We start from the raw sequence: 13,067 nt of genomic DNA, 5'->3' as shown, positions 1-13,067 counted from the left end.
ATTTTTTCAAGAGTCCAAGCAATGATTTCTGTATTATATACAATTTCTTCCATTTTCAAAAGAATTTTTATCAAAAGAAAAAAGCCAATAAATTAATTAGAAAGAAGTTAAAATAACTTATCGATAAAAATAACTTATTTTCAAATAATTTGTAAGTAGATTAACTATGGAAATGTTCAATGAAGTCCAAACTAGAAGGAATATGGATAAACATGGATTTTTATTCTGACAACAGAACAGATTAGGCTCTTGAAGTGACAGAAATTTCTGTATATTTTTCTGACAGTTGATAAGGGTCTCCCATCTATAATTTTATGGTTTACCCTACAAGTAAGAGAAAAGAGTAATTCTGAATTCCTGTTTGATTTGTGTTACTGCTGATAACATCCAGAAAGACTCATTCTTTCTACCAAGATATTTTGTTAATGGAAAGTCTTATCACTGCAGTGAAAGAGATGTTCAATATTGTATAAGTCTGCCTGAGAATCCAAAGATTAAAGTATTAGCTCTTGTATTTGTTTTATAAATAGTTATGGGGTGACCATTTAAAATAATTCATCACTTTCTTATCTCAGTTGAGAAATGAGACAAAAGAGTAATAGACACACTGGAATTCTTTCGTCTTATAGTCAGTCATTTGATACATATTGATTTTATTTATTCGAATGTAATGTAATATTTGAATTCTAGAAAAAAACTCAACAGAAAATAGATATTTATTATCTTTCGTTGATTAAAAAGGTTATATGAAACAGGATGAGTTTACAGCCTTTGATATTAGTATATTTTGAGCCAAATTTTAAGAGATATAAGTTAAAAAATGCTTCAACAATTGTAGTTTTTCACCAGTTGAAACATAAATGAACACACATTAACCAACTTTGTGTCATTTCTAACAAAATCTAGAACTCATAAAATTGTGTGGCATTGATGATATGATTTCCAAAACATCATTTTAATAGAACCTGGAAGTTAATTTTATATATTTTATACTTTTCTAGTTCCTAATAAACATACAGTTATAATATCTTTAGCTATACTAATAATAAGATAATTGATATATAATTCAAAAAATTATAATCAATATATAATTTATTATTCAATAAATGAATCAATGTTTCTTGATTACATAGCTGTCACCAGATTTTTAATAATGTACTGTACTTTAAGTCAGGTTTGTACCATCAGAAAAACTAGTTGATAAACCAAATTAATGTCATAAGAATTTTAAGCAAAGGTAGAATCAAAGCCAGATTTTTTTTTTGTTTTCTTTCTTTCCCGATTATAATATTCTTAATCTGAATACATCAGAGTTACTACAAGTACTTAGTGAGGTACCTGGGATCACTGTCACTATTGTGTAAGAGTAACTTTATACTTTAGTGATGCTAAACACCAAATATTTTTGTATTAAACATAACTTTTTGTCATCCTGAATCTGGCATTTCTACTTAGAAATACCATTTTATATACTAATCAATTTTTATCAGTTATTCTGAGATTACATTTGCTTTTCTAATTTTCTGAAATAGAGGATATGCTATAATTTTTCTAAAATGATTTTTACATCTATCTGCTTCATATCATAGAAGTAAACACCCTATCATTTTTTCCAAAGCTGCTCTTCACTATCATCCCAGAAACACTCAATAACTTCAGTGAAAATTTTACAAATATTTTCTTAGAATATATTCAGTTTAGATGACTATTATTTGTTAAAAATGTAAGTAATGCTTGAAACATTTTATTTTTTTGTGTTGTGCTGTTAATTGTCAAGATGTCCTTTGTACCCACTCTTGATATCTCTGCCATGATGTGAATCCTATTCTGATTATATCATTACCTCTTAAAGGTAATACAGGGTGAACAGGTAATTATTATAGATAACACTAAATACACACACAAGTTGTTCTAGAAGCTGGTTACCTTAGGGCAGAGCAATGGGGAGCACAAAAGAGAAAAATGTGATCTTTTCTTTCCTGTGGATCTTTCCTGAGTCATGATTGTTTTTAGGTCCTATTAATGAAGATACTTTAATTATATTAGATATGGGTATTGGGGAGAGGTTCCAACTACTAATCGAGAGGTAATATAGAAAGTCCAATCTAATGTGAGAGATTACTATGACTTTTTAACTGGACATCATATATATTTAAAGTAAAATTATCAGAAAATACTGAGCAGACTTCTCAGAGTTATGAAATGAGTAGTGAACTGAATGTAATTAGAGAAGAGCCAGAGGAAAGACTGAACAACTAAAATGCCTCCTTATCCTTTGATGGAGGAGTGTCTATGTGTTACTTTCATTATTAATAAAGAAACTGCCTTGACCCTTTAAGAGACAGAAAATTAGGTAGGCGGAGTAGACAGAACAGAATTGTGGGAAAAAGGAAGCAGAGTTGGGGAGATGCTTCAGGCAGTCGCCATAGGCAGTCGCCATGCTTCTCCTCTCTGAGATGGACGCAGGTTAAGACCTCTCCTGGTAAGCCACCCCTCGTGGTGCTATATAAATTACAAAATATGGGTTAAAGCAAGATATGAGAATCAACCAATAAGAAGCTACAGATCTCCTCTCCAAGATGGACACAGGTTAAGATCTCTCCTGATAAGCCATCCATCTCGTGGTGCTACACGGATTCCTAAGTATGGGTTAATTAGTAAATAAGAGGCTAAAACTATGGGCCAGGCAGTATTTAAAAGAATACAGTTTCCGTGTAATTATTTTGGGTAAAGCTAGCCAAGTGGCGGGACACAGCCCACCATTCCATCTACAGATTGGCGCCCAACATGATGGACTAAATCCACTTAAAATCCTGAGAGAGCTTTAAAAAGAGAGAGAGAGAGTTTAACATAGCTTTTTGCTGTTTGCTAGAGTGTGCTGCAGAGAAATTTTTCTGAGGATGTGCCATAGAGAGATTTCCTGTTTCGGCAATAGCGACAGAAAAAAAGCTGAGTCATATTTAAAACACAGCTTCCTGAGCTGTGCCGCCAAAGCGAACTCTGGTTTTAAAGCATTTCAATGGCTTTTAGGGGACTGGATGTTTCTGATCCTGCTTGGGATCAGAAGGAGAGTGCTCTGAGACCATGGCAATGGCTCACTGCTCCCTGCCTGCACCTAGGCAGATGGCGGAATTGGGCTTAGGCGAGCAGGAGAGCATGATGATTTCTGCCACCATACAGAGATGTTTTCAGACTGCGTGTGTCAGATATGATTGTAACTTGGATGAAAAAAGTTTCTGTGCCACATGCTCAGTTTCAGAGTTAAGTGCTGAGTGCAGCTCCTACCTGGAGGCCCCAGAGCTAGCAGAAAATGGTATATCCTCCATTTTGAAATTAGAGAGAGGTGGAGCCAACATCCAGAGCAGCCCTCAGCTATGTAGCTCAGAGGGGCAACCCATTAGAGTCAAAAATGGCTCTGCCACTTTGGACTGGGCGTGGCAAGCACACAGTACCTGTTTTTGACCCAGGAATGTCACAGCTTAGATTCTTAAGCGATTTAAAGGTGAAAATCAAAAGTGCTCCTGGATAGTAAAAGAATTACAAATTCACAATAGGACAGATTCAGACAAAACAGACTTTTAAATGAGTCACAATGTTGGATGAATGTACGTAGGCTTGAGAGAGAGAAGAAAAAATATAGAAAATAAAGTTAATGCCTTTTAAAAAAGGGTAAAGTCTTTAAAGAGACAGAATAAATTAAAGTGATAGAGTGAAAATAAGCCACGTAAAAATGGAAAATTCACAGAGAGTCTGGATTGTGTATTTTATTGTGTTTTCTTTGAAATTTTTGACTGTAAAAGAGCTAAATACAGAGAGACATTTCATTATATGGGCTGCCAGGCTAGACCAGAATGCACATCTTAACGGTATGACTTCAGAATTTGGATCTAAGAACATGATGCTTTGGAAAAGAGGGTCTTGTTTTGTCTTCACAGAGGATGACACCCTGTGGATTGCTTCTATCCCAATATGGTATGATAGACCACGCCCTCCTGAAAGGTTGCTGTGAACACCTTCAAAAGTTACTTCACTCAACTGCTGACTGAGATGAACCTAACAGACAGGTTACCCCATGAAAGACCTAAATAACAGGGCCCCCATTCAGCAGGAAGCAGTTTGGAGAGAAAAAAACTGCGCCCATTTTCCCAAATATTGTTTATAAATGTTCTTTTACATTTAAAGGGGGAGATGATATAGATATGAGTAATTTGCATTGGTATGGATTTTAAGGTCAATTTTGTTATATGTATATGTATTTCTGATTTTGATTAAGCTATTGTGATTATGTAGTTCATTTAAAAATGTAATGTATAATTAGGAAATATAGGTTGTTAATGGATAATCATCAATAATAGTCAAGCTTGTAGTCATGTTAGTTAGATTTTCTAGATATATAGAGATATATTTCAGTTAGATGGGCATTCTTCATATCTTTCAAAGACTACAGAATATGGCATTTAATGTTTTAATAACTTAGGGCTTTTCATGATAATGAGACACGTCTACTCCTGGTAGCACCAATCTACTTTGAGAGGAAGATGGGCATCGAAGAGGATCCTTATGGAGTTTGATAGCCATTTGGACAAGAAACTGCTCTTGCCTGGACTGTTGCATAAACTGGGACACAGAGAACCCACAGAGAGAGGACTGCTGAACTTGCCTAAAGGTGAGATTCATGAAAGAGTCTGCGAGACATTCTGCAGGACACAGCAGAAAGTGACTGAACTGTCTTTGGAATTTCCTGCTTCATGGAAATGTCTGCTGGATACTATGGGCCTGAAGGCCAAACATGGATGCCCCAACGGTACAGAGGAACTTTGGGTGACTGTCCAGGCAGCGAGTTGTCTGTCATTTCTGAGTTTGAAAGTTGCATATGACTTGTTTACTTAGGTAATATTATATCCTTCTGGAGTCTTTGATGGAGTTGAAGAATAAATAGATAGTTATAGCTTTCTTTAGTTATGATAAAAGATAAAATAGATCTAAATATTGTAACTGTAATTCTTGCTTGATAACTGTTTTGTTACATGTAATTTTACTATGTTAAAGTTAAAGCCTTTGTTTTTTGTTTAAACAGAAAAAGGGGAAATGATGGAGGAGTGTCTATGTGTTACTTTCATTATTAATAAAGAAACTGCCTTGGCCCTTTAAGAGACAGAAAATTAGGTAGGCGGAGTAGACAGAACAGAATTGTGGGAAAAAGGAAGCAGATTTGGGGAGATGCTTCAGGCAGTCGCCATAGGCAGTTGCCATGCCTCTCCTCTCCGAGATGGACGCATGATAAGATCTCTCCGGATAAGCGATCCACCTCGTGGTGCTACATGGATTACTAAGTATGAGTTAATTAGTCAATAAGAGGCTGAAACTATGGGCTAGGCAGTATTTAAAAGAATACAGTTTCCATGTAATTATTTTGGGTAAAGCTAACTGGGTGGCGGGACGCAGCCCACTGCTCCTTCTACAATCCTTAAAGACTTTGTGACACTATGCCTACAATTTAGTCACTATTCTAAAAGGGGCATAACTATGTCATCATAGACCAGAAATGCCTTCTCTGTTGATGCATAGGGGATGGAGAGTGAGGGAGGCACAGACAAATCAAAAGCAGAAAGAATCATTAGGCCGATAGAACAGTAAGACTGGATGATTATGAAATGCTTAAAATTGATAGTTAATTTTCCATGGGTAAACTTACTGCAGATTGAATTGATCCTCTGAACATTGTTAGTCAATAAGGGTAAAACTTAACTGAATGCTAGATTAATTACTTCATGTGCAATGCCATATGTTATTGTTGTAAGAAATATATTTCTGTCAGCATATATTGTTGTCAGCAATAGGGTCTCACAGTCAGGTTATGAAATGCAACCAATAGCATTCACAATAAGTTGTATTATTTGTGGGGGTTCTATGAAAGTACTTTGAACAACAACTCCAAGAAAGGGTATAACTCATTCCTTGTCCTAGGAATTTTGTTTGAGAGCATGATACCTAGCTGAGGCATTGTTTTCATCTATTACATGGTAGCTATTTAAATGTAATTTACATATGTGTGTATACATAGGGAGTTTTAAGACTTATTGCTTGGCAAAAGTTTTTGTAGAATTTATAGGCTCTTCTGTGTCAATATAAAAATACTGCTTTTTAAAGATTAGTTAGGTGGAAGTACTATCAATTTTTCTTTATTTTTTTCTAAGTGAGATGGGTTGGCTGAAACGGATGACAATTAAGAAGCATACACTGAGTTCTTTGCTTTAAATATCTATGTTCTTTGGATGTTTCTTGATGAAGATGAGAGTAAAAAATATAACTGGGACGAAATCCAATTAAAATCTTCTTACTTTCATATATTATAGGTAATTGTTGATGGGGGAGAACAGTTTCCTATCATCTAACTTTTAAATAAAATAGTTATACCTCAGGTTGAGAGGTATAGCTACATATATTGCCCTTAGAAATTGAAAAGTAGACTAGTTGAGGCACTATAGGAATGCTTATTAAATGAAGCTACATTGAAAAGGAAACATTCAATACTAAAGGCAGTCCTGGGGAAGAAGCCCTGGGTCTTCAACTTTTGTCTGTACATTTATGCTAAAGCATGTACAGTCACATGGGTTCCAATATTACCAATCATGACAGTACTTCATCTCTTGTTCTAATTTAGAATAATCTGAGACACTACTTTTATGTTTTGATTTGGTTTTGGTTTTTCGAACAGGGTTTTTCTGTAGCTTTAGATTCTGTCCTGGAAATGTTAGCTCTTGTGAACCATACTGGCCTTGAACTCACAAAAATCCACCTGTTTATACCTCCCAAATTATTGGGATTAAAGGCGTGTGCCACCACCACCCAATGAGATTCTATTTTTTAAAAGTAAATGTGAATGCTACTCAAATTTGGTTAGTTTTAGGTCAACATGACACATGCTAGATTCATTTGGGAAGGAAGCACATTGATTAAAAAAATATTGCACCAGAATGGCGGGAGAGAAACTTGTGGGGCATTTTCTTGATTGAGGATATGAGTAGGTTCAGTGCACTTTGAGTATAAACAGCTCTGGGCTGGTGGTCCTGGGTGCTATGAGAAAGAAGGGTGAGCAAGCTTTGACGAACAAGTCAGTGTGCAGGATTCAGCCATTGTCTCTGCATCAACCCTCAGTACAGCATCCTGCCTTGAGTACACCATTGTATACATTTGGAATCTAGATCTTCCCAACATGTCTTTCTGTGTTTCCATCCTCTCTCTCTCTCTCTCTCTCTCTCTCTCTCTCTCTCTCTCTCTCTCTCTCTCTCTCTCTCTCTCTCTCACACACACACACACACACACACACACACACACACCACGTACAGTCTACTTTATTTTACTACTCTGTCAAAACTAGCCACATCACATTTGAAAGGATTTGAACAACTTTGCCTGAGTCTTTTTTCTGATTTTATTTTTGCATTCAACATCACCATGAGATAGAAATCTGCTTACCCACAAGTTACAACCTCTTATGTAATTACTACTTCCTGGACTAATCATTCCATGTTCCAAACTGTGGAAAGAGGCCACGCTTCACTTTCTTTCCAAACAATTCTTAAGAAGTAATACACTACCAAAAGATGGTAGTAATTTGACAAGACCCATTTCCTCATTCTATTTTTTTTAAATTTTCAAGGTTATAATAAATGAAAATGGACATTTCAGCTACAAATAAAGCAAACTTATATTATCCCATGAAATTAATGCCCAATGTCATAGTATTTATGTTTTCATTCTCTCCATTAAACATTGGTACTAAAGTGTGTTAGGCAAGCAATCTACCACTGACCTGTATCATCAGACAAATTTCTGAATTTACTCTGTGAAAAAAATTCTAATTGCCTAAGCTAGACTTTAACTCACTCTACAGCCAAGGATAACTTTCAACTTCATTCCTTGATCATTAGTATAGAATAGCTGTGATTATAGTCCTGTACCACCTACCCTAACTTTTTAAGGATTTTCTTTTAACCTAATTGTGAGATTTTAATCATATTAAGAAATGCTCAGAAGGTATTTCATGAAGAATATCAGAATGATATTTATTCTAATTTAGTTCAGTTATTTCTTCTCTGACAAAGAAATATAAACATATATCAGATGTCTCTGTCCCTACTTTTCTCTCTCTTACCTCCTCTCACCATCTCTCTGTAAATTTCACTGAGAAAATGATAGTTTAAAAATGAATTTTCCTTTTCTCAGAGTGTACAATTATCTCCAAGAGCAAAACTGTTGTGTGTCAAGTGTCAGCTTGAGCCCAGGGCAATACTGCCAAGACTGCAATGCCCAGAGCAGCCAAGTGAAAAAGGAGAGTGACAGAGAATTTCCTGGCTTGATCTCTCTGTGACTGAGCTAACAATCAGCTTATGATTGTTTAAATGGCTGTGGGTGTTTAATCCCCAGAATTTATATTTAGTTTAAGGTATTAAGGTCTAAGAAGGACAAATCTATGAAAGCTAAAATGAAATGGCCTTCCCAAAAGAGTAATCCTCAATTTCAAAGAGATACAGAAATTATATTGTTTAGGTTTAAAATTTAGATACACATTCCACAGATTTGGAAAGCAATAAAGGATTAGAAGGCTGAAATAAAGGACCTTTGAAATAAGATTATTAGTGCTCAGAGAGGATTTAACAATGAGAAGAGGTAATTGTTTTTGTATCAACACATGTTCTAATACCTCAGAGAAAATTGTTAGCATCTACAGTGTATGCTCAGAACTGCAAAAACTTTTGAGGTCTTTGCAAACATCACATGGAGACAGCATGCACTTCAGAATAAAGTCTCAGTGAACAAAAGGGCACCATTGTCATGAAATTTAAATGTATTGATACCGTGTATTAGGAATCATGGGGATATGAATTGTTAAAGAAAAACGAAATGCTCCTTTTCTGGGGGAAATTCAGTTATAATAAAGAAACTGCCTACAATGATTTCTTTTAAATTATGGTAGTAACAGCAGTGATGATGACAGAAATAGGATTTTGTATTTTTTTCCTATTAATTCTGTATGTACTCTGTTTGTCCAACTAAATGTAATTTGATTCTTAAAATAACCCTCTGATATTTATTCTTTTTCAATGCAACTGGCCCATTTGTGAGGTTTTTATGAAACAGTAAACTCATATTTGTGGAACACGACAGAATTTATTTATTAAACTAGGCTTTAGTGTTTGCCTTATGGCAAGAGATTTCTCTTGTCAAGATAGTATAATGCATAATTCATCCATGATTTAAGTGTCTCTAGGTCTTAACTCTTTTTTTATGCCCAAACAGATTTTAAATGAACTTGGGAAAGTACTTTCTTCCTTGTAATATATCCTGCAAATTTTTGTGAAAATTTGGTTACATAGCAAACTCTCCCGTTTATGGAGCAGAAATACTGGTCCTTTACATTATTCATATACTTAAATATTCATTGCTTTGATTGTTTTTTTCCTATGTTTGTCTCCAAGGACTTTCTTATGTTTTTCAAAATCCATGGTTTCTATCTTGTATGATTTGAATTTTTTATCTTCCACTCCTCCCTTCCAATCTTCTCACCTATCATTTCATCCTGTCTTCATTCTATGAACTGCTTTTAAGTAAATGTCAAGACCTATGACAAACACTTGATAAAAAGCTGTAAATGATCATGTTTCCCACAAAAATGATAGGAAAACTATACAGTTGTTAACCTCATAAATCTTAGTTTATATGAGCCAAGGATTTGTGTGTGTATGAACGTGTGTGTGTAAATATGTATCAATGATCTGTTTGTGTGTGAATGTGTGTATGTATGGATATGCATCAACGATCGGTTTAAACATGTGTATGTGTGAATATGCATCAATGATGTTTGTGTCAATGTGTGTGTATAAATATGCTTCAGCAATCTGTGTGTGTGGACATGTGGAAGTGCAAATATGCATCAACAAAAGACAGTATTATTTTACTTGCTTACTACTTGGTTAAAAAGAAATATGAAAAACATAATCTACTTGGGAATTTAGAAGATATTTAATTCAAAAGTTTTTAAAGTTACAAAATTATGTAACTGAAAGGAATTTTACTCTCTCTGGGGAAAACCATCTGAATTTTTCAGTACATTTTTATAAATCCACTAAGCAATGTTGAAACTGGCTGAGTACCCAATTTTGACAGCTGCTTACATCAAGATTTCACTGAGAGTAAAGAAAAGAAATGTTATCAGATTTCTCTTTCCTTGAAAACGTCCTTGTGACACACAGTCAAGTGGTCAAAGGGTGGTTAGTGAGGGGAAGGGCAAGAGGCTGTGCGGCAAATAGCCCATTGCTACTTCTCCGTAGCAGGTGCAGGGATTGGATGAATGCTGAGCTGTCACTATCCATCAGACAAGCTGAAAAGCAAGAAAATGAACACAATGTTTTATCAGTATGTCTGTGAAAACAAGAACAGTCTAAACACTGGTTGAAAATGTGTAAAAGCTATGAAAATAATTGCTTTCTCTCAATGTCCCAACAATTCTTTTTACAGTACCCTACAATTGTGACCTCTGCCTTTAGCCTTAATCTAATTAATTTGTCCTTATGATCTCAAAACATGATTAGAGTTTTCAGTGAGAAATGAGTTTGCACTAAGAATTTATGCTTTGGTTTTGAAAAAAATAGAATCCTCAATTCAGGTGTGATATATGCTTTTTGTTAGAGACACATTTACAGAACTAAATAAGCAAGAATATCATAGGGTAGGAAACCGGGAAGTAAGAGGGGAGGGAGGGAGTGAAAGAGAGTGGGGGAGGAAAAAAGGAAAAAGAAGGGAAAGATGGAGGGAGACGAACAGAGGCAAAGGAACAGAACAAAGCAGAATAAACAGGCCAGCAACTGCATGCAGCCTCACATCTTATTTCGCAGAGCTGCAGAACTTTACTTTTGCGATACTTAGGCACAGTTTTGGGAGAATTTTTCAGAGAACTCATCTTAAAGGTATTTAGAAAAAACTCAGAAATGAATTTTTCTTTGTCCACTGGCACTCCTAAAACTCAATACTACAGACTGGCTGACTAGTAAAGAATGAAAATAAACTGAATGGCTCTCAGTTCCAGAGCCAGGAATCCAAGATTCACAGGCAAGCCTATTGAGAGATTGCTGTGGTTATTGTTGTTGCTGCAGGAGGTGGTGGTGGAGGTGCTGCTGCTGCCAAGAGACAGCATAGAGGTTAAACTCTATCTTTTTAAGGAATTTACTCTAAATGACAATGGAATAAACTCATTAATGCATTAACGAGCATGTTACCTCCATGACCTAATGACTTCCTATAGCATCCATTGTCTAACGAACACCCATACATTATACCACGTTTCAAATAATCTAAGAGTTTCTGGATTTGGTGGAAGTAATAATTAAGAGAAAATTTATTTGTTTCAATTGTTTTTCCGTTTTCCGTGTGTATGTGTGTGTGTGTGTCTGTGTGTTTGTGAGTGTGTGTGTGTGTGTAATGGTTTATTTTTTATTTTTGTTGTTTGTAAATTTGACAAAAAGTTCAGAGAGTGGTGAGCTGGTATTTACTTTATAGAAGTACAAGTGCACGTACTCACTTACACAGAATCGAAGTATTTATTTCGAAATGCTTTTTTTTATTTCTAGAACTTCAACCTACTGGCTCTCCCGCATCCAGTCTTTTCTCTACTGCAATGAGAATGGCCTCCTGGGCAGCTTCTCTGAGGAGACACACTCCTGCACCTGTCCCAACGACCAGGTAGTGTGCACAGCCTTTCTGCCCTGCACCGTGGGCGATGCCTCTGCTTGCCTGACATGTGCACCTGACAACCGTACCCGCTGCGGCACCTGCAACACGGGCTACATGCTGAGCCAGGGACTGTGCAAGCCTGAAGTCGCTGAGTCAACTGACCACTACATTGGCTTTGAGACTGACCTGCAAGACCTGGAGATGAAATACCTGTTGCAGAAAACAGATCGACGAATAGAAGTCCATGCCATCTTTATCAGCAATGACATGCGCCTGAATAGCTGGTTTGATCCTTCCTGGAGAAAGCGGATGCTCCTGACCTTGAAGAGTAACAAGTACAAGTCCAGTCTGGTCCACATGATCTTGGGTCTCTCTTTACAGATTTGCTTAACTAAAAACAGCACGTTGGAGCCAGTGCTGGCTGTTTACATCAACCCATTCGGAGGCAGTCATTCCGAGAGCTGGTTTATGCCTGTGAGTGAGAGCAGCTTTCCCGACTGGGAGCGGACTAAGCTGGACCTCCCACTACAGTGCTATAACTGGACACTGACTCTGGGAAACAAATGGAAGACGTTTTTTGAAACAGTACACATCTACCTGAGGAGCCGCATCAAGGCAAATGGCCCCAACAGCAACGAAAGCATTTACTATGAGCCTTTGGAGTTTATTGACCCATCCCGGAACCTGGGCTACATGAAAATCAACAACATCCAAGTGTTTGGCTACAGCATGCACTTCGATCCTGAAGCTATCCGGGACCTGATTTTGCAGCTGGACTACCCCTATACTCAGGGATCCCAGGACTCGGCACTTTTGCAGCTACTAGAGATAAGAGACCGTGTAAATAAACTCTCCCCACCTGGTCAGCGTCGTCTAGATCTTTTCTCTTGCTTGCTTCGTCATAGACTCAAGCTGTCTACTAGTGAGGTGGTGAGAATTCAATCTGCTCTGCAGGCATTTAATGCCAAATTACCAAACACAGTGGATTATGACACAACCAAATTATGTAGTTAACCGTAAATGTCAAGCACAACCCAAAACCTTGAAGGAGTTTTTACAGTGCTTTTGTGGAACAGTTTATGTTTGGAAAAGTAAATTTAAATTGTCTTTTCAATATCTGTCTTATATCAGTCAATAACGTTGGATGGCAATTTACATACATGAACTTGCTGACAATGAATATATTATACTACAGTTTTGGTTTATGAATGAAATAAATACTGACACCAGTCTATAAGACATTCTACTTTTTACAATAAATTTCATTTGTAATTTTATATGTTCCGTGGCAATGCTTTTGTGCATTACATCCTCTAGAGGGAACATAAAAAGAT

At 36.3% G+C, this 13,067-nt stretch overlaps 1 protein-coding gene across 2 annotated transcripts in view; it reads left to right on the top strand.

The window, feature by feature from the left end:
* Window positions 1-12,747, top strand: part of Brinp3 (BMP/retinoic acid inducible neural specific 3) — a 384,777-nt gene extending 372,030 nt beyond the window's left edge. For both annotated transcript variants that reach the window (XM_038349419.1, XM_038349420.1), the window contains one exon: window positions 11,631-12,747. In XM_038349419.1, the coding sequence (XP_038205347.1) occupies window positions 11,631-12,747 (1,117 nt within the window). The remainder of the gene's footprint in view (window positions 1-11,630) is intronic.
* Window positions 12,748-13,067: the final 320 nt, after the last annotated feature.

This window comes from Arvicola amphibius, chromosome 12 (assembly GCF_903992535.2).
Source record: "Arvicola amphibius chromosome 12, mArvAmp1.2, whole genome shotgun sequence".
In the NCBI taxonomy this organism is placed as follows: domain Eukaryota; kingdom Metazoa; phylum Chordata; class Mammalia; order Rodentia; family Cricetidae; genus Arvicola; species Arvicola amphibius.
This window is presented reverse-complemented; position numbering and strand designations above follow the sequence as displayed.